This window comes from Eublepharis macularius, chromosome 6 (assembly GCF_028583425.1).
Source record: "Eublepharis macularius isolate TG4126 chromosome 6, MPM_Emac_v1.0, whole genome shotgun sequence".
NCBI lineage: Eukaryota > Metazoa > Chordata > Lepidosauria > Squamata > Eublepharidae > Eublepharis > Eublepharis macularius.
In genome coordinates, this window is record NC_072795.1 from 9773252 (window position 1) to 9797848 (window position 24597).

The following is a 24597-nucleotide window of genomic DNA, read 5'->3' on the forward strand; positions in this document are numbered from 1 at the left end:
AAATTCCACCCCTTACAGCTCCACACAAACCCAATTCCCCCCAGCTGCCACACACAGACCCAAATCCCCACATTAGCCCCTCACAGACCCAAATCCACCCCCACCTGCCCCACACCCATAACCCCAGGAACAGGCTGGCAAAGGCCAGCCCTCTCCCTTTGTTCCCTATGCTGGGAACTTCTAAACTCTCTTTCCCTGGGCAATTCTGCACAGCCCAGGGGTGCCACAATGGTGGGCACACTTCTGAGTGCCAGCTGGTCCCTGTGAAAGAGCACCTGAACCACAGACACCCTCCCTCAAATTCCCCCACCACCTACAGAGATGGCTGGCCAGCCAGCCCCATTGTTCCCTATGATGGGAACCAACTGCACAACAAAGAATAAAACAAGAACAACACAAAATAAAGTTTTTTAAAAATTATTTTCTCCCTTCCAAAGTACAAGTAGGCAAAGCATTATGACACATAACACCAGCAGTCCCCCACACAGAAAAATAACACAACTCACTTAACATCAGAGAATCACAAAGCACGATTCCTGTCAAAAACACTTTATTTCTTGAACAGCTTTAGGCTACACAGCAGGGGGGGAACACCAAAGGGCATGGCAGCAGTATCTTACACAAAAATAACACAACTCACTTAACATCAGAGAATCACAAAAGCACAATTCCTGTCAAAAACACTTTATTTCTTGAACAGCTTTAGGCTACACAGCAGGGGGGGAACACCAAAGGGCATGGAAGCAGTATCTTACACAAAAATAACACAACTCACTTAACATCAGAGAATCACAAAAACACAATTCCTGGCAAAAACACTTTATTTCTTGAACAGCTTTAGTCTACACAGCAGGGGGGGAACACCAAAGGGCATGGAAGCAGTATCTTACACAAAAATAACACAACTCACTTAACATCAGAGAATCACAAAAACACAATTCCTGGCAAAAACACTTTATTTCTTGAACAGCTTTAGGTTACACAGTAGGAGGGCACAAAAGGGCATGATAGCAATGTACTACAAAAAATAATACAACCCACTTCACCGTTTTTGACAGCAATTGTGTTTGTGTGATTCTCTGATGTGAAGTGAGTTGTGTTATTTTTGTGTAGTACACTGCTTTCCTGCTCTGTGGTGCCTTCCTACTGTGTAACCTAAAGCAGTTACAGAAATAAAGTGCTTTTGACAGCAATTTTTTGGGGTGATTCTTTAATGTGAAGTGAGTTGTGTTATTTTTGTGTAAGATACTGCTTCCATGCCCTTTGGTGTCCCCCCCCTGCTGTGTAGCCTAAAGCTGTTCAAGAAATAAAGTGTTTTTGACAGGAATTGTGCTTTTGTGATTCTCTGATGTTAAGTGAGTTGTGTTATTTTTGTGTAAGATACTGCTGCCAAGCCCTTTGGTGTTCCCCCCTGCTGTGTAACCTAAAGCTGTTCAAGAAATAAAGTGTTTTTGACAGGAATCGTGCTTTGTGATTCTCTGATGTTAAGTGAGTTGTGTTATTTTTCTGTGTGGGGGACTGCTGGTGTAATGTGTCATAATGCTTTGCCTACTTGTACTTTGGAAGGGAGAAAATAATTTTTTAAAAACTTTATTTTGTGTTGTTCTTGTTTTATTCTTTGTTGTGCAGTTGGTTCCCATCATAGGGAACAATGGGGCTGGCTGGCCAGCTATCTCTGTAGGTGGTGGGGGAATTTGAGGGAGGGTGTCTGTGGTTCAGGTGTTCTTTCACAGGGACCAGCTGGCACTCAGAAGTGTGCCCACCATTGTGGCACCCCTGGGCTGTGCAGAATTGCCCAGGGAAAGAGAGTTTAGAAGTTCCCAGCATAGGGAACAAAGGGAGAGGGCTGGCCTTTGCCAGCCTGTTCCTGGGGTTATGGGTGTGGGGCAGGTGGGGGTGGATTTGGGTCTGTGAGGGGCTAATGTGGGGATTTGGGTCTGTGTGCGGCAGCTGGGGGGGAATTGGGTTTGTGTGGGGCTGTAAGGGGTGGACTTTAGGGGCTGAGAGGACCTACTTGGGGAGGCCATGAAATGGCCCCCCCAAGTGGGAGCAGTCTGAGCCTTGGTGTGGGGTGGGAGGAAGGGTGGGAGAAGGGCCCCAGAGGGCTGGGGGGCATTTTGCATGCAAAATGCCACCCCTGGCAACACAAGCCTCCCCCAGCTGTCAGTGGTAGAGATTAGAGCACCTACTTGGGGAGGCCATGAAATGGCCCCCCCAAGTGGGAGCAGGCTGAGCCTTGGTGGGGGGTGGGAGGAGGGGTGGGAGAAGGGCCCCAGAGGGTTGGGGGGCATTTTGCATGCAAAATGCCACCCCTGGCAACACAAGCCTCCCCCAGCTGTCAGTGGTAGAGATTAGAGCACCTACTTGGGGAGGCCATGAAATGGCCCCCCCAAGTGGGAGCAGGCTGAGCCTTGGTGGGGGGTGGGAGGAGGGGTGGGAGAAGGGCCCCTGAGGGTAAGGGGGCATTTTGCATGCAAAATGCCACCCCTGGCAAAGGAAGCCTGCTTCTTCATTTTTTCCCCATAGGAAATAATGAAGAAGATGCTCCTTTATGGGAGGATGGGGGGACCTGCTTTGGGGGGCCATAACATGGCCCCCCAAAGTCCAATCTGTCTGAAACTTGGGTGGTTGTTAGAGAAGGGTTAGAGGAAGGTCCCCACCAATTTTGGGCTTATTCGGTGGGAAAATGCCTCCTCCAGGCGTCCTGGAAGACGGAGGCATTTTCCCATAGAAAAAAGCCGAAAGAATGCCGAAATAATGCCGAAAGAATCCCGAATCCCGAATCCCGAAAAAGATTCTTGTTTCGGCTTTCAGCTTTAACGATAGAGAATTTTCTTTCGGCTTTCTACTTTCGGCTATAGCCGAAAATTTTTGGCTTGCACACCCCTACTGCTGACTCACCCTATGTTAAAGGGGACAACAGCCTTTACACATGTGCAAGTGAGTTTATATTCTGACACTCCTGCTAAACTCCTTGTCACATGTCCCATATCATTGATACAATACACAGTTCATGCTGACCTTACACATTTACATCATTAAACAACTGTTCAGTGAATATGTTAAATTTTACCACATCCAATCCTTTGGTAAATATGTCAGCTATATTTTGTTCAGTGTTGCTGTATTGCAGGTCCACTAACCCTTTATCAACAGCTGCTTTTACGTTTTGGTACCTGATCCCTATGTGCTTGGAGCGATTTTTGAAGTTCTGCTCCTTAGCTAACTGAATAACAGCCGTGTTGTCACAGTGTACAATTACCTTGTTTTGGGCTATACCAAAATCATGGCATAGCGAGGTAAACCACTCCAATTCTGTGACACAGGAACTTAAAGCACCAAATTCTGCTTCTGCAGAACTTAGGGATACAAACGTTTGTTTTACTGCTTTCCACTGAACCAGGGCACCACCCAAATAAATAGCTATACCGGTGGTGGATTTTCTTTGTTCCCTGTCTCCCCAACTGGAGTCTGAAAAAGCAGACAGGTTTGTATGGCTGGCTGCCAGAGTTAGTTTCCTGTTGCTTGTGCCCTTGAGAAACCTCAAGACTCGCTTGGCTGCCACCCAGTCAGATTGCCTGGGACTGGCATTCCTCTGGCAAAGACGGTGTACAGCATAAGCGATGTCAGGCCGAACCCAGGAGGACAGATATAGGAGAGATCCCACCAATGATTGATATAGCGTTTTCTGAGGAAAAAGCTCACCTTCTTCATCACTGTTATTTATGATTATGGGAGTGTTTACTGGCTTGGCTTCTGCCATGCCAAATTTGTCCAGGAGCTGCAGGATTTTTCCTTCTTGGGACAAAACATAGGTTCCGTTTGAGTGCCTGGTCACTTCCACCCCTAGGTAGTGTCTTAAGGGGCCCAGGTATTTTAGTTGGAACCTTTCTTGCAGCTTACCCTGGAACCAAGTTAGGTGCTGCTCATGCTCTGTTATGAGACACAGGTCATCTACATAAACCAGTAAATGCACCCATTTACCTGCCCTTTGTAAGGTATACAGACATGAGTCAGTGTTGCTCTGCTTGAAACCCAGAGCTTTTAGTGCCTGATCCAGGCATTGGTTCCATTGCCGGGCACTCTGTTTCAGCCCATACAAAGCCTTGTGCAGTTTTAAATGCATACCTTTTTCTCCCATGGGGAAACCTGGAATTTGATCCAGGTATAGACTTTGTTCAAGGTCTGCATTGAGGTAGGCAGTTTTTACATCAAAGTGGAAAGCTTTCCACCCTTTGAAACCTGCTACAGCCAATGCAGTTCTGAAAGTCTCGGTTTTTACTGTTGGGGAAAAGACTTGGTCATAGTGTATCTGATTTACTTGTGAGAATCCCCTAGCGACCAGTCTTGCTTTGTATTTGACAGAACCATCCTCCAGTGGTTTCTTTTTGAAAATCCACCGGCACCCAATTACCTTTTCACCCTTGGGTAGCCACATTGGTGACACAACCTTATGGGTAATGAGGGACTGGTATTCTTCTTGCATAGCAGCCTTCCAGCCTTCCAGCAGACACCAGTGCTGTTTGAGTACGCTGGGTCACACCACTGCTTGTGACTCCTGCTGACTTCTGCTGCTTTTTCTTCCTCCGGCTGGATGGGCAGGCATTCTTTAGATGCTGTGTAGAACCGCAGGCAAAGCAATGACGGACACGCAGTGCAGTTTCCTCGCTGGAAGCTTTCTCCAGCAGGTGCTGGGACACTCCTCCGCATTGTTTGTTGATTGCAGAGCTCTTGAAGGTCGTAGCAGTTTTCGCTTCTTGCTGCCTTAATTCCTCCTCAAGCAGCAACCCAGAGACGAGGCCCATCGTTAAACTGTCCACGTCTCTTGCCTCCAAGGCTGTAATGAGGCTATCAAACCTGGCATCCAGAGAGCTGAGCAGGGCGAAGACTTTGTCCTGTTCAGGCAGGATTTTTTCCTCTCTGAGCCAGCTGTTGGAAAAAGCCCTCCATCCGAGTCAAGTGAAAAGACATCGACTCCCCCGGCTGTAGATAGCACCGGTAAAGCCTTCTTGTTAGAGTAATGAGTGAGCCCGCTCCTTGCCTCACATGTAGCCTTTTCAAAGCGTCCCATGCAGCTTTGGCAGAAGCAGCTCCCATCACATGGACAAGCTGAGTCTTATCCACACTCAAAACGATGGTGGCCAGGGCTTTTTCAATGTTAGTCTGATCTGCAGGCGTGGAAGCAGCGGGAGGGTTGCTTACAGCAGTCCACAGCCCTTCCCTTTTTAGATAATGTTCCATCCATACTGCCCACGTAAAATAGTTATCGGCTCCCAGCCTTTCAGCCGGCATGAGAGCCATTTGTGCCATGGTTGTTATCTTGCACTCTATCAGAGTCTGTAGAGAGCGACAAAGGTTTGCACCAGGCACCAAGCTGAGCAGATCAGCACAGTACAAACCTTTGGCTGGACCTTTAAGTGTCCACTAGCCTATAGGGTGCAGTGGAGTCAGCCAACCAGCACAAGGCTGATGCAACCTCGCTGCAACACCAGCTTAATTGATCAGGTGTGAGCCTGTCAAAAAACTGCTGACTCACCCTATGTTAAAGGGGACAACAGCCTTTACACATGTGCAAGTGAGTTTATATTCTGACAATATTACACCAGTATTGCACCAGCTGCATTGGTTGCCAGCAGAGTACCGAATCAGGTTCAAGATTTTGGTACTAACTTATAAAGCCCTATGCGGACTGGGACCGACATATCTGCAGGACCGTCTCTCCCCATATGAGCCCCAGATGACCCTTCGCTCATGCAATAAACATCTATTAAAGGTCCCTGGCCCTAGGGAGGCCTGCCTGGCATCGACCACGGCCAGGGCTTTTTCGGTCCTGTCTCATGAGACCAGGGCCCGGCAAGATTTGTTAGCATTTCGCTGGGCCTGTAAGACAGAGTTGTTCCACCAGGCATATGGTTGATCCTAGGCAGTGCCCCCCACCCCAGTCGGGTGGGGAAAACCATCTGCCCTTTCATTTTAATGTCACTGTCCATCTTTCACATGCTGTTCTGGGAAAAATCTGCTTTATGGAGCATCTAAATTATGTGCTGCTATGTTTCCTGGTTTTATTTATATTTATATTTATATTTATATTTATATTTATATTTATATTTATATTTATATTTATATTTATATTTATATTTATATTTATATTTATATTTATATTTATATTTATATTTATATTTATATTTATATAGATGTAATTTTTAATGATAGCATGTAGTACTTTACTAGTACTTTATAATTTTAATGATAGTTGAATGTGTTTTAAGTTGTGTTGTGATCCGCCCTGAGCCCGCTGATGTGGGGAGGGCGGAGTATAAATCCAATAAATTAAAATTAAATTAAATTAAATTATACTCAGAGACACGCTACTAGAGGCTGCCCAACCTCGGCAAGAAACTTTTAGAGTGAGAAGGGCCTTTACACTATAACGTGTCTCTAGACTACATCATGTATTTCACTGGATGCATAGCTCAAAAGCACATGAACCCACACACAATGCACCAGCCTTGATTTTCAAGGGACTAGAGGAAGACAGCGAATTTGATATATTATTGCTGGAACAAAGAATATCAAGTATACAAAAAGAAGTCCCTGCAGGGGCAGCAAATGAGAAAACTAGTCAGATAGAGGAAAGGGTGATACCTTTCTTTCTAATCTCTTAAATGCTGATTCCTTGTTTGTCCCAGAACGCAAGTATTAGGATTACTTTCTGCTACTTCTCTCATCAGCCAGATAACCAGAAGGTTACATTCTCTCCATGTCCCTCTCCCTGGTTCTTTATGAACAAAAACTCACTGTGCCAACAATTGCTGTTTTCTAACTTATAAACTAATTCTAGGATTGTGCTTTTCTTTGCCTTGCTCCACTATGAAATTCTGCTCTTTGAGTTCCCAGGAGAGGCCAAGCTCATTTTACTACACTATGAATATCTTTATTTGCAGGGCAGCCGTTTGACCCTTCCTTGCACATCAAAAATTCAGTCTCCAATGTAATCTGTGCTTTGGCTTTTGGACACCAGTTTTCTGTTGAAGATAAAGAATTCCTCAAGTTGATTGATGCTCTTGACTGCTGGTTAAAATTTCCAGGCTCCTTCTTTAATGCTGTAAGTCATCTGTTTGTCTCCTATTGCATCCAAAAACTCTCATCCAGATTTCCTATCCCTCCAAGCTTTGGCTTCGACTGGGGATGCAAAAGTATCTCATGTATTTGTTGGTTTGGCTCAAAACTGATGGTTTGACTGGGCTTCAAAATGAAAGAAGGATCTAATTTTTCTAATGAACCTCAGAAGGCAAAAGGCATCAATGTTATTATACCTATGGTTCTGAGGTTTGGGATTAAGTAGTATCTTTCAAATTCCACTGCACAATCACTCATTTATTGAGATGTTTTAGTTTGATGTCTCAAAGGTTTGGATATAAATTTGTCCTATTTTGCCACCAGTAAGCCATTCATAGAATCATAGAATCATAGAGTTGGAAGGGGCCATACAGACCATCTAGTCCAACCCCCTGCCCAGTGCAGGATCAGCCTAAAGCATCTCTGACAAGTATTCATCCAGCCATTCAGAATCAGAGGAAAGTTTCATTTTACACTCAGCACTCATTTCCTCAGATGCATGAAGTGTACATGCATTTTCCAGCATAACCTTAAACTAGAATAAATTGCATTATTCTTAAGGTGCTCTAAGAGCTCTGATTGGTTTTGCTGAAACTGACTACTGTGGCTACTCCTTTGGAATTAGTACCACCATATTTTATGACCAGGCTTATCTCTAAGCACTCAGAAAAAGCTGCTCGTTGTTCTGCAAAGCAGTTCACAAAACATGAGATAATCTTCCGACAACTTGCTTTATCAATGAAGAGTTTCTTTGGAGGCTGTAATCAAGAAAAGAAGAGAAGTGGGGGGCACTGCTTAAGCCTTTCTATTCTAGCCCATCCTGCCATTCATCCCATCTTTCACTCGCTGAAGTTAATTTGGCCCACATTACTGAGTGTTCTTACGACAGTGACTGGGATTTTGCTTTCATTTTTCCTGTAGCTGTTTGAAATATTCCCAAGGCTCATGAAACATCTCCCAGGGCCTCACAAGAAGGTATTTGAATATGCAGATACTGTACGATCATTTGCAAAGAAGGAAATAGAAAAACATAAGGAGTATCAGGCCGTGCACGACCCACAAGATTTCATTGATTTCTATCTGCTTCAGATAGAGAAAGTAAGTAGTCATGCTTTATGCGAAAATAGATTGTGGCAATCACACACACACACACACACACACACACACACACACACCAACAAAGTCCTGCCTATCCTCCAGGGCTCTGAACCAATCCTAGTGATTTTGGCCTTATGCAAATCCAAGTGATTCCCAGCCAGATCGCAGAGAACTTCAGTGGATGGGAGGGGTGAGAATGCCTCCGTTTGAGAGAGTGAAAAGAGATACTTTTTCCTCAGATGGGAAACTGCAGATCTGGATAAAAGTGGCAGCTTAGAAAGGATTTTTATTAGGCTTTTAGTTAGGATTTGGAGTCAGGATAGGGAAGAAAACTTGTTACTGTGGGACAAAGAAGTACCCTGTTAAGGGCCTGTTAAACCTAACATTTGTGTACAAGTTCTATGAACCCAGACTTTATGAGTTAAAGGAGGGTCCTGGAACCTGAACAGTAATCCTGTCAATTGTGGAAGTAGGTTCCTGTGAACCTTCATTGCCTTCTGGAGAAAAAAGAATCAAAGGACATACTTACCTTCGTCCATTTTGACAGGTGCCCTGCCACCTTCCTGAGGAGATGTTCCAACAATCTTTGGTACTTTTGCCCAGACATTCAACTCCTCATGACAAGAAATGAACTCCCTATGCACCAGAAGTTCTACCCTACGTGTGACCCACTGATTATGTAATGTGACATGTTTCCCCCTGAAAGGTCTACCCCGCATGACAGAAAATGACTCTGGAGGGTAATCAAAGTGGTTGGGACAAAAGAAAGAAAATATTTAAAATGACTGAATATAACTTATACTTATACGGCCCTCCCAGCCAGCAGCTTCCACTGATAAGGTTGGGGGCCGCTCTTTGGGTCCCTGGAAGGAGGAGACAGAGCATTTCCATGGTATCTGGGTCTCAGGCCAGAGGGGCGGAGAAAGGAGCCTTATGAGGCAACTCAGCCCAGCTGGCTGGCAGTGGCTCTGCATGCTCGGCCCACCCACCTCACCCTGTAGTAGTGCAGGACTAGCCAGCTGCTGTTGACAGAGCCAGGTAGGATTTTTTCCCCCTTTCCCCTAATTGGCATGGGGAGGAGGTAGTTTTTTGCCTACCTTGTACTACTTGTGGAGGTTTGAGGTAATTGGCAAGGTGGAGCCACCTTAGGACGGTCACTGGTAGGATACAGTTTGGGAATAGGGAGCAGGCCAGTGAGTACCCTAGGCGCTTCTCCACTGATGGGGAAGAGGGGTCTGCCAGGAGCGGATGGTACTGCTTGTGATGGCCACCATGCTGCGTGGGCAGACTGCCTTGGGACACCCCATGTGCAAGTCCTTCCCTCACTGCTGAGGCTTAGGAGCTTTTTAAAGAAGCATTTTATTGGATAGGTTGAGAACAAACATAAAAGATAACATATACATTTCACTATTTCTTTCTCCTACTAAGTACAAATTTATCCCCAACCCACCCTTCCCCTCCCTCCCATCAGACCTGCAACAGCACTTATACCCTATAATTCATACATTGTTCCCTCTAATTCTGTTATTTTCCATAATCTTCAAAGGTAAAGTTACCATCAATATTAAATTCAACAAATTACATGATATTCATCAAAAATTATCCATAGACCACAATTGGTCTTTTACATCCCAATTCTTTTCCAAATAGTCTTTAAGTTTTCTCCAATCCATCAAAAAATCATTTGAACTTTGTTCTTTTAGCTTTCTAGTTAATTTGTCCATTTTCACCATATACAAAAGTTTTTGTATCCACTTATCAACTTCTGGTATCTTGTCTTGCTTCCAATATTGTGCATACAGCAATCTTGCCACTATAATCATATACCATAATAATGTTCTATCCCTCACATTTATAGTTTTTATATTAAGTCCTAACAAAAACATTTCAGGATTTTTCTGCAAGTTACATTTCAAAATTTTCAGTATTTCAGCGTGGATAGAAGACCAAAATTGTTTTGCCTTATCACAAGTCCACCACATATGGTAAAAGGAACCTTCGTGTTCCTGACATTTCCAACACTTATTTGACATTACATTATTCATGTTTGCTAATTTCAGCGTTAAATACCATCTATACATCATTTTATAACAATTTTCTTTCACATTGATACACGTAGGTATTCTCAGGGCATTTTTCCATAAATACTCCCATGATTCCATTGTAATCTCGTTATTAAAATTCAATGCCCATTTCACCATTTGAACCTTAACCACTTCATCTTCTGTATACCATTTCAATAATAGTTTATAAAATTTTGAAATCATTTTTCTATTATCTCCTAATAAAAGTGTTTCCATTTCTGAATTTTCCTTTCTGAAACCAAATTTATTTTTATCTGACTCATATAAGTCTTTGATTTGTCGGTATTGCAGCCATTCATATTTAAAAGTTAAGTCCTCTTCTTTCTTCATTTTAACTATATCTCCATGTATTAACAACAAGTCTTTGTAAGTTAGCCATTCCTTCCCTTGATATTCCGAATGCGGTTTTATAACTTCTGCAGGAACAATCCATAAAGGTCTTCTTTCTTCCAAAAATGTTTTGTACTTCAGCCATAAAGAGAAAATATTTTTTCTTATATAATGATGTAAAAACATCCCATCCATTTTATATTTATTATACCATAAATAAGCATGCCAAACAAAATATTGTTATGCCCTTCCAAAGTTAGAAACTTATGGTTAGATAGGTTCTCCCAATCTCTTAACCATGTCAAACAAATCGCTTCATGATATAATCTCAAATTTGGCATTTGCAAACTACCTCTTTCTTTTGCATCACACAGTACTTTCACACGTTTTTCATATATGTGTCCTGTTAAGGCACTTAGCCCCGCCCCCTTCCCACGTGACCCTGAGAGGCCGGGGAAATGCTGCCGCTTCTCCTGCACGGTGGCAAATGCAGCCCCCAGCCTCAAGCCCTTGGCTGTCAGCCGGGTGGGGGACAAATTACATTACAACAAAGAGATAAGAGTTCTGTAACTGTATGAGTTTGTATAAGTGTGAATTTCCTTAAAGAGACAGAACCCTCAAGAGACGGAGAGCTTATTCCCCCAGCAACCAAAATTTTGAAGGTTTTATTGACCTTGGCAGAGGACTCTCCATGACCTGCGTAAGATCAGTACACCATGCACCCTCATTTCTCAGTAATCAAAAAGCGATTTGAAAATGAGAAAGCACAGAAAAAAGCATTGCTCTCTTCTCATCATCTTTTCCTCTTTAGAAGGGTCAGAGAGATCCTGTTCTAATCTATTTCTAATACCAGTGTTCAGAAGTCTGTCCTCACATGCTGTGTGTCCTCACATGCTGTGTGTCCTCACATGCTGTAGCACTTCATGCCATCCACTGTATGCAAGATTCTCAACATGCTCAACAGTTGCTGCTTGTGTGGGAGAAAGTGAAAAATAGAGAAAATGTAGATGTGTCCGAATAGGAAAAGTTTCAGAAAAAGCATACTGAATCACCACGTGTGTGTGCGATGTGCCAAAAAGAAGCCAAATACTGAGGATGTCTATCCACCCATGATCAATTAATGCGTTTAAACAAACACCAAAGTCTTGTATCATAAGGATTTGTTGTAGCATAATCTTCCATATACTAGTCTATCATAAGGTTGCCAGGCCCCCTCGATCTCCCAGCGGGAGACAGGGGCCTGACTCTTACCTTGGAGGAGCTCGTGTGCGTGCGTGCAGAGCTCGCACGCGTGCTCCTGCAAGCATGATGATGTCACTTCTGGGAGTGACGTCATCATGCACCCCCCATTTGGGCGCTGATTGGGCCCATTGTGGGCCCCTGCGGAGCTCAGGAATGCTCCCACGCCCCACAAGGGCCCACAATGGGCCCAATCCGCACCAAAACGGTCCCAATCCACACCCGTTTTGGCACAGATTGGGTCCGTTTTGACGCAGATTGGGCCCATTTTGGACCCCTGTTGAGTGTGGGAGCGTTCCTGTGCTCCACAGGGGCCCACAATGGGCCCAATCCACACCAAAATGGACCTGATCCGTGCCAAAACGGGCGCAGATTGGGCCCGTTTTGGCACGGATTGGGCCTGTTGTGGGCCCCTGCGGAGCGCAGGAACGCTCCTGCACTCCACAGGGGCCCCAATCCAGGCCAAAACAGGCCTGATCCTGGGGCTGCTGTGTGCGGGGGCGCGCAGCACTGCAGGGGGGCACACATGGAAGGTGTGCGCTCCCCCCGCTGGCCAGCTAAGTGGGGCGGGGGAGGGAGGGTGGGGGCAGGGGATCCCCCGCCCCCACTGGGGGTCTGGCAGCCCTAGTCTATCACCATATGAATCGTGTTATTCTCAATGAACAGGTTCGTGTTTGTATGTCTAACAATGCAATCCTGTGCAGAGTTGCTCTACTCTAAGCATGTTCATTTCAAAGGAATAACTCTGTAGAGGGTCATTGTTTGTGTAATACATACCGAATCTCTTTGAAGCACGGGTATGGGCTGCAACTTTTCGGTTTTGGATTAAAACCCTGTTTTCTACAGAATCAAATAGCTATTCACATCTGCTACAAACCGATTCTTACCAGAGCCCTTGGAGTAAGCTGATCAAAAACTGTGTCCAGGCCTTGGGTATGAACCCTCATAATTTGAAAGAACAAGGGCCTTCAGCAGCTCTTTCTTCGATCTTAGGTTGTCTGAGTAATCAGGACTACAGAAGTACTATGATAAGGGCACGTAGAGTATGCTCACTGATATACTTGGATCTAACATTGCCAAAATCAATTCCAGCTTATTTTGATTTCCTGACAGTTCCACATTTTTGACAATTATTTATGTTAGCCAGACTGAATGCTATTCCATCAGGACAGTTGCTGGGATGCTTAAATAAGGTTCCCTACTCTGAACGACTCTGCCATTGCGGCTCTGGCCAAATAGACACTCTTCAACATTGTCTATTTGAATGCAATATTCTAAACGTGGCAAGAGACAGCTAGATCAAGCCCTATATCCAGGACCCAGGAAGTATAGAGGATAATTTAAGGCTTCTTTTAGCAGGGGTGGATTTTAGTACTACTTTAGCAGTAGCCAAGTTTCTCTCCCAATTGGTTAAGGAAAAAACTTACTAAATTTTTAAAATTTTAATACTATACAGATTATATATTAAAAACTTTTCCTTTTAATTCTGATTCTAGTGTGGCACTGCTCAGAGCCGAATAGGCTGCATGAGCAGTATCATTAAAATAAGTATGTATCTAATTTCACATACAACACCTGGCTGTGTGGACTGTCGGCAAGTATCACATAAGTGACTTCTTGAAATAACTCATGTATTAAAAAGGTATATCTAGGGACATCATTGGTCCAGTGGCTTTTGATATTGTTGTGAAATTTCACAATGAAAGAAAGCTGTATGCATCAGCCTCATTGAGGAAAGCAGACAATTGTAATCATTGTGAATGATTACCATTTAGCAGTGACTTTCTCGTGGTTTCTTTGTCCCGAAGACAGAGCATTTGCAAAGTATAGAGAAGGACAACAAATATCTGCCAGTTTTTATGCATCTGCGACCTTGTTGAGCTTCCCATACAATCTGCACTGGATGCGGACAATATGATTGCACTAGCTGGAGACCCTATACCCCACAGAAATATTAAACTTAATATAGGGAATAGTCACACAATCCAAATAACCTCTTAGAAGAGATGATATACCTTTCTCCCTTTCCTCTCACATCTTGGTCATTATCTCCTTAGTTCCACTATCCATTTTGGAGACCTTTATCTCCATGGACTATGGATCAAATCCATAGTCAAAATGCCTAGAATTTGTTGTAAATCTTTTCTTTTCTTACTACCAACAGAGCAAGAATGACCCTGAAACTACATACAATGAAGAGAACCTGGTTCAGTGCATTTTTGACCTCTTCATTGCAGGAACAGAAACTACCACCACTGCTTTGCAATGGGCATTGCTCCTCATGGTAAATCATCCAGATGTTCAAAGTAAGAGAGATTTCTGCACTGATTCAAGGAAAAAACAATGCTCATTTTTTTTCATTTTTAATAAATGAGTTATTCTTAAAATGTTATATTGCGTAGCAAATTTTGCTAGCACCGTACAATTCTATGCAACCTCACGTAACAAGGTCACAGATGAACTGAATATGGTGGCACTTATTTCTAAAAAACCCTGCAGTTGATATTGCTATAAGATGGATAGAGAACATCAAACTAGAAAAAAATCCAAACAATTCTGAGGAGTAGAATGTCATTGGAACATGAGTGAAATAAATGAGTTTATAAAAGTAATTTTCAACAGATTATATGAATCAGAACCATAATAAAGAAGTTTGATTTCCTTCAGGAAGTGCAAACATTTTGAGTAGTTAAGAGTATTGAATCAGCATCTGGGAGACCCAATTTCCAATCTTCACTCACTGGGTGACCACTGTGTGGTCTTAGGCCACTGTCTCTGTCATACCCAGGATAAAATTGAGGAGAGAGAGGATAATAAACAACATTCTGAGCTCTTTGTAGAAAAGGCAGGAAAATATCTTACTATATAAAAGGCTAAGCATATTCAAGTCAACTTACTTCATCGCCTGGTGTGCCTCCAGAGGGTGCTGCTGTGGAGGGAAGCTGAGATGCAGCAGCCAGACCTCCAGAGAGTGCACAACGGTGGGAAGCTCAGGCACTGAGCAGGTGGCAATGCATGCCCCCGCCTTCACCCAGCTGGTATCCAGAGCTGAGCCGGTGGCAATGCCTGCCACTCGCCTTCACCCAGCTGGGATCAGGAGCAGAGAAGGGGCAATGCCCTCCCCCCACCTTCACCCAGCTGGGATGAGAAGCAAAGTAGGTGGCAATGCCTGTCCCCCACCTTCACCCAGCTGGGATCAGAAGCAGAGCAGGTGGCAATGCCCAGCCCTCCTTCACTCAGCTGGGATCAAGAGTAGAGCAGGTGGCAACGCATATTCGCTGTCTTCACCCAGCTGGGATAAGGTGCAGAGCAGGTGGCAATGCCCTCCCACCCTTTACCCAGCTGGGATCAGGAGGGGAGTAGGGGGCAATGCCCACTCCCCCACCTTCACCAAGCTGGGATCAGGAGCGGAGCAGGTGGAAATGCCCATTCCCTCTTCACGCAGCTCGGATCAGGAGCAAAGCAGGTGGCAATGCCCTCTCCCCCCTTCACCCAGTCGAGATCAGAAGTGGAGCAGGTGGCAATGCCTGTAACCTGCCATCACCCAGCTGGTATCAGGAGCAGAGCAGGTGGCAATGCCCGCCCCCTTCACCTGGCTGGGATCAGAAACAGAAAAGGTGGCAATGCCCGCCCCTTCACCCAGCCAGGATCAGGTGAGGAGCAAGTGACAATGCCTGACACCTTCATCTGGTTGAGATCAGGAGCGGAGGAGAAGGAGGTAATGGCCACCCCCAACTTCACCCAGCAGGGTTCAGGAGTGAAGCAGGTGGAAATGCCCACTCCCCTTCACTTGGCCAAGATCAGGCATGGAGCAGGAGGCATGGCCCCCCAGCCGGGATCATGAGGTGGCCATGCCCGCCCCCTCGTCTTCATCTGGCTGGGATCAGTGACAGAGGAGGAGGGAATGCCCTCCTGCCCACTATCCCCTTTCTAGAGCCCGTTGTATTTTTTTTCCACAACGGGCTTTGTTGCTAGTATTAAATAAACACACAAAATGTGCTATTGGGAACAAGACTGCATTCCTGCAACATTCTCAAAAAATTCATCAAGGTTTCCAGCTTTGTAGAATTTATTACAGTAATTTTATAAGATCCGCTGCACTGCCTGTCCCACTAGGTTGTCCTTCTGTCATCCTGTTCAGCACTTGGGGGCTCCTACTTAAACTTCAGAATTGGGTAGAGGAGGGGGTTGCATCACCTGTTTCCTCCTACTACCTGCTGCATCATGACTCTCTGCCTGCCTGGTCACGCCAGCTTTTTCCTCCCCAGCCTCACTGGAAGTAGCCCCTTTTAAGTAAGCCTGCCTCCACTCCCTCCCAGGAGCCCACCAATCCCCTGGAGTGTCCACCCTTCCTCCATTCACTCCCCCAGGGCCTGGATGATATGACAGGCCTGATGCCTGTTCCTCAATCCCGGCTTGGCCCACCTCCCCACTCAACTTCCCATGGCCTCACATCAACGAGAATTGGACCTCACTCTCCTTCCCTTACCAGGCCCCCGCACTCCAGACCCGGTGTTCTTGGCCTGGCCATGTCGGACAGCACCATCCATCGGCTGCTGCAGGCTGCACTGAGGTCCAGGATAACCTCACTTGACTGGGAGTTTAGGGCTCGCTGCCCGAGAGGCAACATAACACTGGCTGCCCAGGCCCCACTGCCTGCGCTTGGTTTCCAGCAGGCAAGAGCTTTGGCTGTGGTATTCATGGTGAGGCCTTTCCCTGGGAAGCGTCACCACCTTGACCAGCCTTGGCAGTAGCCTCCCTGGCACTGCCTCATCCCACTCCAGCAGGGCTCCCCCTAGCTTTGCCTCATCCTTCATTGATGGTGTCTCCTATCTTCATCTTGACATAGTCCTTCAGGGCCACCTGTGCCACTCCCATTAGGTATGGCCCTAAGAGGAAGGCCCAATGTTCTTTTAGCCACCGGGTTACATCTGAGGTCTGCTTGAAGGCCTGTAGATAAGCATCCATGTACTCCTCTTGTCCAAGCTTGACAAAGTGAAAGGGTCCTCTGGGGACTGCCACCAAATCCTTGCACACTAGGTGCTCCACCTGCCTGGCCAACATCCAGCATTTGGTGTATGTCTTGAAAGAGCATCATGCTGCTGCTGGGCCACTTCGAGCAGGTGATCTGATGCTCTGTCAGCCACTGCCTGGAGTGGGTAAGGTCGATTTGTATTGGAGATGCCCCTGCTAGGGTTTCTCCAGAGGGTGATACTGAAGCCCAGTCATTGGGGCCATGTAGCACCGGGGGCAGAGCAGGGACCTACTGCCATTCCACATGTGAGGGTAAGGAGGTACGGAGGGGGGCACTTTATGGTAGGGCCACTGCCCACATTCTCCACCAGTTTGTGAGCTACTGCACTGCCCTTCCTTCCGGGCTGTCCTTCCGCCATCCTGTTGAGCACTCAGGGTCTCCTCCCTAAGCCTCAGAATTGGTAGGGGAGGAGGATCCATTACCTGGTTCCTACTACTACCCGCTGCATTGCCTGGTTCCTACTACTACCCGCCGCCAGGTCATACCAGTTGTTTCCTCCCCTGCCTCACTGAGAGAAGCCCTTTTTAAGACAGCCTGTCACCACCCCTTCCCAGGAGACCACCAATCCCCTGGGGCATCTGCACTTCCCCCGTACACTACCCTGGGAGCTGGAGGATGCAACAGGCCTGATGCCTGCCCCTCAATCCTGTCTGGGCCCACCTCCCCATGCAACATCTCATGGCCTCAAATGAGCAAGAGCTGGACCTCAACCTCCTTCCTTTACTAGGTCCCCACTCTCCAGTCTGGGCATTCTTGTCATCTTCTGGTCCCAGCTTGGTGACCTAAAAGGCAGTCCTAGGGGACAGTTGCCAAGGCATGATGCCTGCCACTGAACTCTGGCTGGGCCCACCTCCCTGCCTGAGATCTCCTGGCCTCATGTTAGTGAGATCTGGACCCTGCTTCTCTTCCCAAAACCCTGCCCTCTGGCCCAGGTGTACAACATCCAGCCATGTTCAGCAGGGCTGTACTTTGGTTGCTACAGGCTGCACAAAGGTCTGGGGTGGCCTTGCCTGACCAGGAGTCAAGGGCTCACTGCCTGGGAGGCAGGGTGTTACTCGCTGCCTGAACCCTGTTTCCTGATTTTGGTTCTCAGTGGGTGAGAACTTCAACTGCAGTTTTCGCAGTGGGGCCTCATCCTTGGGAAGTAAAGAACAGGAATTCCTGGTCTTCAGCAAGTGACTGTATCTGCCCACCAGAATCAAGCAGCCTAACTCTTCTTATGCATATTCAGGCCTGGCTTGAAGGCATGCTGTGCCTCCACCTATTGATAGAGAAGGAAACATATTTTACCCAAATTGCTATACACGTGGATGCCTTGCAAGAAGCAAAGGCATCCCCTTGCTAGCAGAGAACAAACGCATGGTGGAATATTTAAGATAATACTTTGGGATCCTTTACCTGTGTATACCAAAGTCCAGATTCATCGCAGCACCCAAAAGAATAAGGGGGAATAAACATTCTTAAATTTAAAGTTTTTATTGAATAAACAAGCCAAATCAAGCCACAAGTACTTAAATGGAAGAGACAGAGAGAGAGAGAAATGTAAAAGCAGCAAACCAAAAACCTTTCCTTTACAGCTACCTGCCTATAAATGGAATGGGGGTGGGGTGGGGATGAAAGCATACAACCTGTCCTATAGAGTGAGGAAATCCTGTAGAGTCCTATGTGGAGAGTAGAAGAGAGAAGTGTAGAGATAAAGGCCAGCTCGTATCTCTAAGGGGCCTGTGCCAAGTCACAGAAGGATGATCCGGAAACTTGGTTGCAAAGTATTGGTGGTTTGGGGTTTATATTTGTGTTGTAAAAATGCAGGAGATGCTAAGATTTAGTTGCTGCTTGCTCAGGACAGGGTTGGAGAAAAAAACGTTTGAATTCTATAGGGTGATTTAAGTTAACTGTCAGGCGAGAGAATGTTCAGGAGATGGCTGGCAACAAGTACAGATGTTTATGATCTGGAATGTGCAGGTCATAAAGTGAGGCAGTGAGAAGTGAACAAAAGACCGAGTGACAGATGGTTGTCCCTTGGAAGATGACTGTCCCTTGGGTCTATGATAATGCTCATCACCTGCTAGATCTCTCTCTGTATTAAGGAAATCAGAAAACCTAATTCTGGAGGATAACCCAACCAACCCCTGCTGTGTCTTACTGGGCTTTTTTTTTCTGAGAAAAGAGGTGGTGTAACTCAGTGGTACCATATTTGCAGTTGTGGGACTCAGCGACACCACCATGATTCAAGTCTGCTTGCCTCCTTGCCCTAGCCTGAATCGGGCCCGATCCTGGCTGTTTGGAGCCTGTTTTGGACATTTTAATAATAATAATAATAATAATAATAATAATAATAATAATAATAATAATAATGGGCCCATTTTGGCCCAAGTTGGGACTGAAATGGCCAAGATTGGGCCGCTGCCAAGAGAGGAACAGACCAAATAACTCATGCTTATATGGTTATCAAATCCAGCTTGGAAAATTCCTGGAAATTTGAGGGAAGTTCCTGGAGAGAATAGAGTCTGGAAATGGGAAGAAGATCAGCAGAGTCAGTAGTCTGGAGATCCAGAGGAGTTAGCCGTGTTAGTCAAACTAACACGGCAAACTGACTCCACACCAAAAGGAGATGTTTACATTTACTAGCAAAGGAATGTTTTGGTTGCCTCCCCGCTAATTGCATCCTGTCCCCTTCTGATATATGTCTCCTTCTCTCCCCTATCTCCCCTCCTCTTCTGTATTTGACCAGTTTAGATCATGCATCTGACGAAGAGAACTTGATTCTCGAAAGCTTATGCTACAATAAAATTGGTTAGTCTTAAAGGTGCTACTGGACTCTTTTTGAGTAGTCTGGAGATCAGCTGTAATACTAGGAGATTTCCTGGCCCCACCTGGAGGAAAGAAACCATGCAACCGTAACATTTTGGGATGCTGCAGCTTGCCTACAGTTAACATTTTATATTTAGGTTTCTTGAGCAGAATCCTATGGAATAGTTTCAGAGATTCATAGATTTCGTAGAGATAAATACAATGCTCAGGATAACACTTCATTTTTTAAAATATTTTCCTCAGAGAAAGTACAGAAGGAGATAGAAGATGTTTTGGGTTCTTCTCCATCATTTAGCTATGAGGATCAAAAGTGGTTGCCTTATACCAATGCTGTGATTCATGAGATCCTGCGTTCCCACTACGTCTTGTTAACTGGGGTCCACAGACAATGTGTGAAGAATGTGAATGTTTATGGTTTTTTCCTTCCGAAGGTATGTTATAATTGCACTCCTGCTTCTGAAGAGCGTTATGCATCACAGATGGCCCTTAAGAGATGAATCCCTATAGGGACTTCCTCTAGAAATTCCTGAAGGGCAAAGAAACTTCTCCTGTTTTCAAACAGGGGACACATCCCATGACACTAGTAAATTATAATAGATCTCCACATGACAGCAATCAGTTCCCTAGATAGAACCTTCCCAAAATCTCCAGGAATTTGCCAAGCCAACATTGGCAGCCATACATGGCACCTGGACATTTTCAGCAATGATTTTATTGTAGTGTAGGGGTGGTGGAAAGTGTACTTGTCATAGCTGACTTATGTTGACCCCTAGCTAGGTGTTCCTTGCAAGAAACTAACACATGTGATTTGCCAATGCCTGCCCAAGGGGAGAAGGGAAATTTCAAAGGAGTTTGTTTGGTTTTGTTTAGCATATAAATTGACCCTGTGTCCTTTCATGTTGGTTGCTTGGTCTTGTTTTTGTAATGTTTTGTTCGGGCTGTTCCTGTTTCACATGTGGTCTGCAGGGCTTTTACCCTTAGAACCCTTTTCAAGGCTATTTTGGTTAGGACTTTGAACATTTTAGTGATTTATTTAGTGACTTATTTTAGCGGCCCATTCTAGGTCTTCAGCTTTTTAAATGGTCTAAGCATTAACTGTTTAGTGCTAAACGAAAAGGCATTTTGCCCTAGATATTTTAGTGATCTGGAAACTGATTTGTGTTTTAGCATAGTAAATGAAGTATTGGGAATTAAATAGATTAAACTGAATTTAAATTGATTTTAGATATCCATCTGGTCAAATTAACGAACCTATAATAGAGTCAACAATATATACAATAATGGGAAAGAAAAGAGTGCATTCTCCTGATGAACATATACCCCCTTCTAAGCAGAGCAAGATGGGGAAAAATCTTACTATAAAACCTCAGATAGGTCTTCTCTTTTTAGGAATATGGTCATAACCCCACCAAGTCCCTTAAAAATCTCTTGAAACACTACTCTAGGACCTACATCCCACATAGCTATTATAGATTAACTTCGAGGGGAAAAACAGAAAACGGTGAAAACAACAAATAGCTCTGGAAGTGTTGGCAAACTGGACATGTTTAATATCTAATACTTTAATGAAAATCTTTGAGAAACTAGATACACTGACAAAATTCATAAAAAGACTTCCTGGCAAAGGAAAATAAGGATAATAAGGAGTCAGTAGGACATAAATGTCATGTCTGAGCCCCATCCATGCCAATTTTAGTGATCCTTTTGTTCTGAATCAATGTATCCTGCTGTAACTCGATGCCATTTTACCAATGTCATAACTATTCCTTTCACAGGCTTTCACAGGTGTTTATCTAATGAATTGCAGCAGATTCCAGTGTTTCTGACCTTGTATGCTACCCCCTCTCAGACTTTGCTATGTCTTGCTTTCTAGTGACTCAACTTGATATTGCAAATATGTGAAATGTTTTCACACAAGAAAAGCACCAAAATCTTGTTTATGATTGGGAGGGGGGAAGAGAGCAGACTTGAATGTTAAAAGAAAAGTCTCTCTCATATGTAATTCCTATCAACTTTTACTCTTGCTGCTTAGATGCTTACCTTGCTTCTGAGTAGTCCTATGGACATATATATGGAAATGATCTGATTTCTGAATAAAAACCATTTAATCAAGAACCCGTGTCTTGCTGCAATGGTCCAGGGATCTGTCTACCATGTCCTGTCATCCATAGCCTGACAATAATAATGAGAGCAAGAACAGCAGGGATTTAAAAATGAAGGCAGCAGTGTTACCTACTTTGCCAACGAGAAAGCAACAGCTATGTAAACAAGGAGATGGGGTACATTTCCAATTTAAAGGCAAGGATGGGAAGGGTGATGCATTTAATAAGGCAGTTTGAACCCTACATCAAACCTGGATCTGCTCATGCATCCCTTGATACTTGAATGTACTAAAATAGTACTGAACATCCTTGGATGGATGACAAGAAGGAAGAATAAATGGAGTTCCTCTCCATTTCTATTCCCTTCTGATACCAACATTGATATTTTTGATGCAGGAGAATTTTAAAAGGTATCAGGTGTTTCCTATACAGTCATATCACCAGAAAAGGAGACTATATCAGTATAAATCATAAAAGGGCAAGCGCAGTAGATTATTTTGTTGCTTCTGCTACCGACTTCATAGAGTTGAAAGTTTGGAAGTAATGGACTACTTGGTGGGCAATCACTATTCAGTGCAATTATTATTATGCCTAGACATCTGTTGCCTCTCTCCTCATGAAACAAACTTAGCTTTAGCCCAGACACATAATACTCTAAGATCACTGAGATGGTGTGAAGAAATGGAAGACAAAATTAAAACACAAATGGACTTGATAAAAAATAGATATAAAGTCTCCCAAGAAGCCAAGAATAGAGGAAATGTGGAGCTACTTAATTAATTTACTGACCTTTTAAAGCCTTTCTTGGTAACAACTAAGGGCCAAGCTACAAGTGACGAATGACACTTGAACGGCAAGTGTATTTCTCCCTGTTCACTTGCCCTCCACTCAATCCACTTGCCATTCAAGTGTCATTTGTCACTTGTAGCTTGGCCCTAAGTCTATGGAACTGGGCACACTCGGCCAAAATACCTGGTATGATTTTGACTGCAAGGCATTAAAAAGATCAGTTAGGAACCTTCATCGAGCAGAATGGAGGTACTGCTAAATATTCTGAAGTTGAAAAAAGAATTTTAAAAATATTGAAAATTTGAGGCTCATGAAAATGAATGGGAATGTCTACTCTGGGTCATAAAAACAAAAAAAAAGGAAGAGAAAAAGTGTTCTGGAGTGTAATAGCAAAAGCTTTAAACACAAAGTTTTCTATATCATGTCATATTTCTGCAACTATTTGGAAAGCTTTTTTCACTTCTGTTCTTGCAAATAGAAATAGAGATATACCAGATAGAAGGCCAAAGTTGCCATTGGGCATTAAGGAACCGTCTCCAGTAACACATGGCCCTGACCTAATTCCGGCAGAATTATTTAAAATCGATCCAGATTGGTGGGCACAGATTTTGGCCTTAGATTTTACTGCTATAAACAAGATGGAGGACATGCCCGAAGTTTGGTGCAGTGCGATAATTGTCCTGATTTATAATAAGGGGGATCCAATGGATTATCACCCAATAAGGCTATTGTCCACCATAGGAAACTTGATGTCACAATGCTTTCTGAAAAGCATATATCCTGGATTGAAGAAAATGATATTTTGGTGAATGAACAGGCTGGTTTCCAGAAAGGAGCAAGTACAATCAACCACTACCATATACTTTAGTACTTGGTAGACAACTATACGAGCTCTAGAGAAGGCATGTTGGCAACTGCCTTCATGAATCTTAAATCAGTGTTTGATACAATCTGCAGGCTCAATTTACAGGAAAAGCTGAAGAAATATGCCACTGAAGCGCATCTCCTTTATCTAATAAAACAGCTATACTGCTTCCCTATTGCCCCGATTAGATGTTGAGAATCAGGACAGCTATCTGGGCCATTTACCCTAGATAATGGTGTTAAGAAGGGATTCTTGCACCTTTGCTGTTTAATTTAATCTGAAGGAAGGCCTACTTTACTTGGATTGATCCAGGCAAATAAACATTTACTTGGACTCATCCAGGCAAATAAACATAAACATAAACGTTCCAACTACTGGAAATGAAAATGAAATGCCTAGAAATATTAAATGATGTGGCCAAGATTACAGAAACGAAGGAATAGGACATAATCAGACAAATAAAAATGCATGTGAGGAAGCTGGATATTATGAGTAGAGATAGGCATGAACAGGAAAAAAATGAACATGATGTTCGTTGTTTGTTTCCATCCACGAACAGGGACTCATAAACAACCACAAACATGGCGCTGTTCACGAACATGTTTGTGGTTGTCTGTTTGTGGGGGCCAGCAGGCTCTCCACCAGCCATCATCCAAGTTTGGTCAAGATGCCTACCGCACCACTCCCAGAAACCTTACCTGAGCAGGCAGCAGGAAAGGTACCAATAATAAATAATAGCTTGGCCCAGAGCTTGGCAGCAGATCTGGAACTTGAAGGGGTAGATCCTGATCCCACCACACACAAAGAAAATTCAAGCTCCAATGCACTGTATCAAAATGCCAATAGCAACTGTCTCTCCCTCTCCACTGTCTGCAAACTAAACCAGAACTGGGAGCCTCCCTCTCCACTGCTCTTTGCTCCCTTGTAACAAATTTGGAGCTCCACACTTGAAAGAAAAACCTGCCTATCAAGCTAAATTGAGTTTAGATTGGGGTTTCCAGGGCAACAGCAGGAGTTCAGACAGAGTTCAGACAATCCCTGCCTAAGTTGCCAAGGGAATTGATTGCAGGTGCCAGACTGGCTTAACGAACAGCAAGACGAACAACAATGAACAAGCTTGCAACG

The 24597-nt window shown here is 44.4% G+C and overlaps 1 protein-coding gene across 1 annotated transcript in view; it reads left to right on the forward strand.

Annotated features, from left to right (window-relative positions):
- Positions 1-24597, forward strand: part of LOC129331801 (cytochrome P450 2J5-like) — a 68950-nt gene that overhangs the window by 38355 nt on the left and 5998 nt on the right. The window contains exons 6-9 of the mRNA XM_054982344.1: positions 6945-7105; positions 8041-8217; positions 14035-14176; positions 19960-20147. Coding sequence (XP_054838319.1) covers positions 6945-7105; positions 8041-8217; positions 14035-14176; positions 19960-20147 — 668 coding nt within the window. The remainder of the gene's footprint in view (positions 1-6944; positions 7106-8040; positions 8218-14034; positions 14177-19959; positions 20148-24597) is intronic.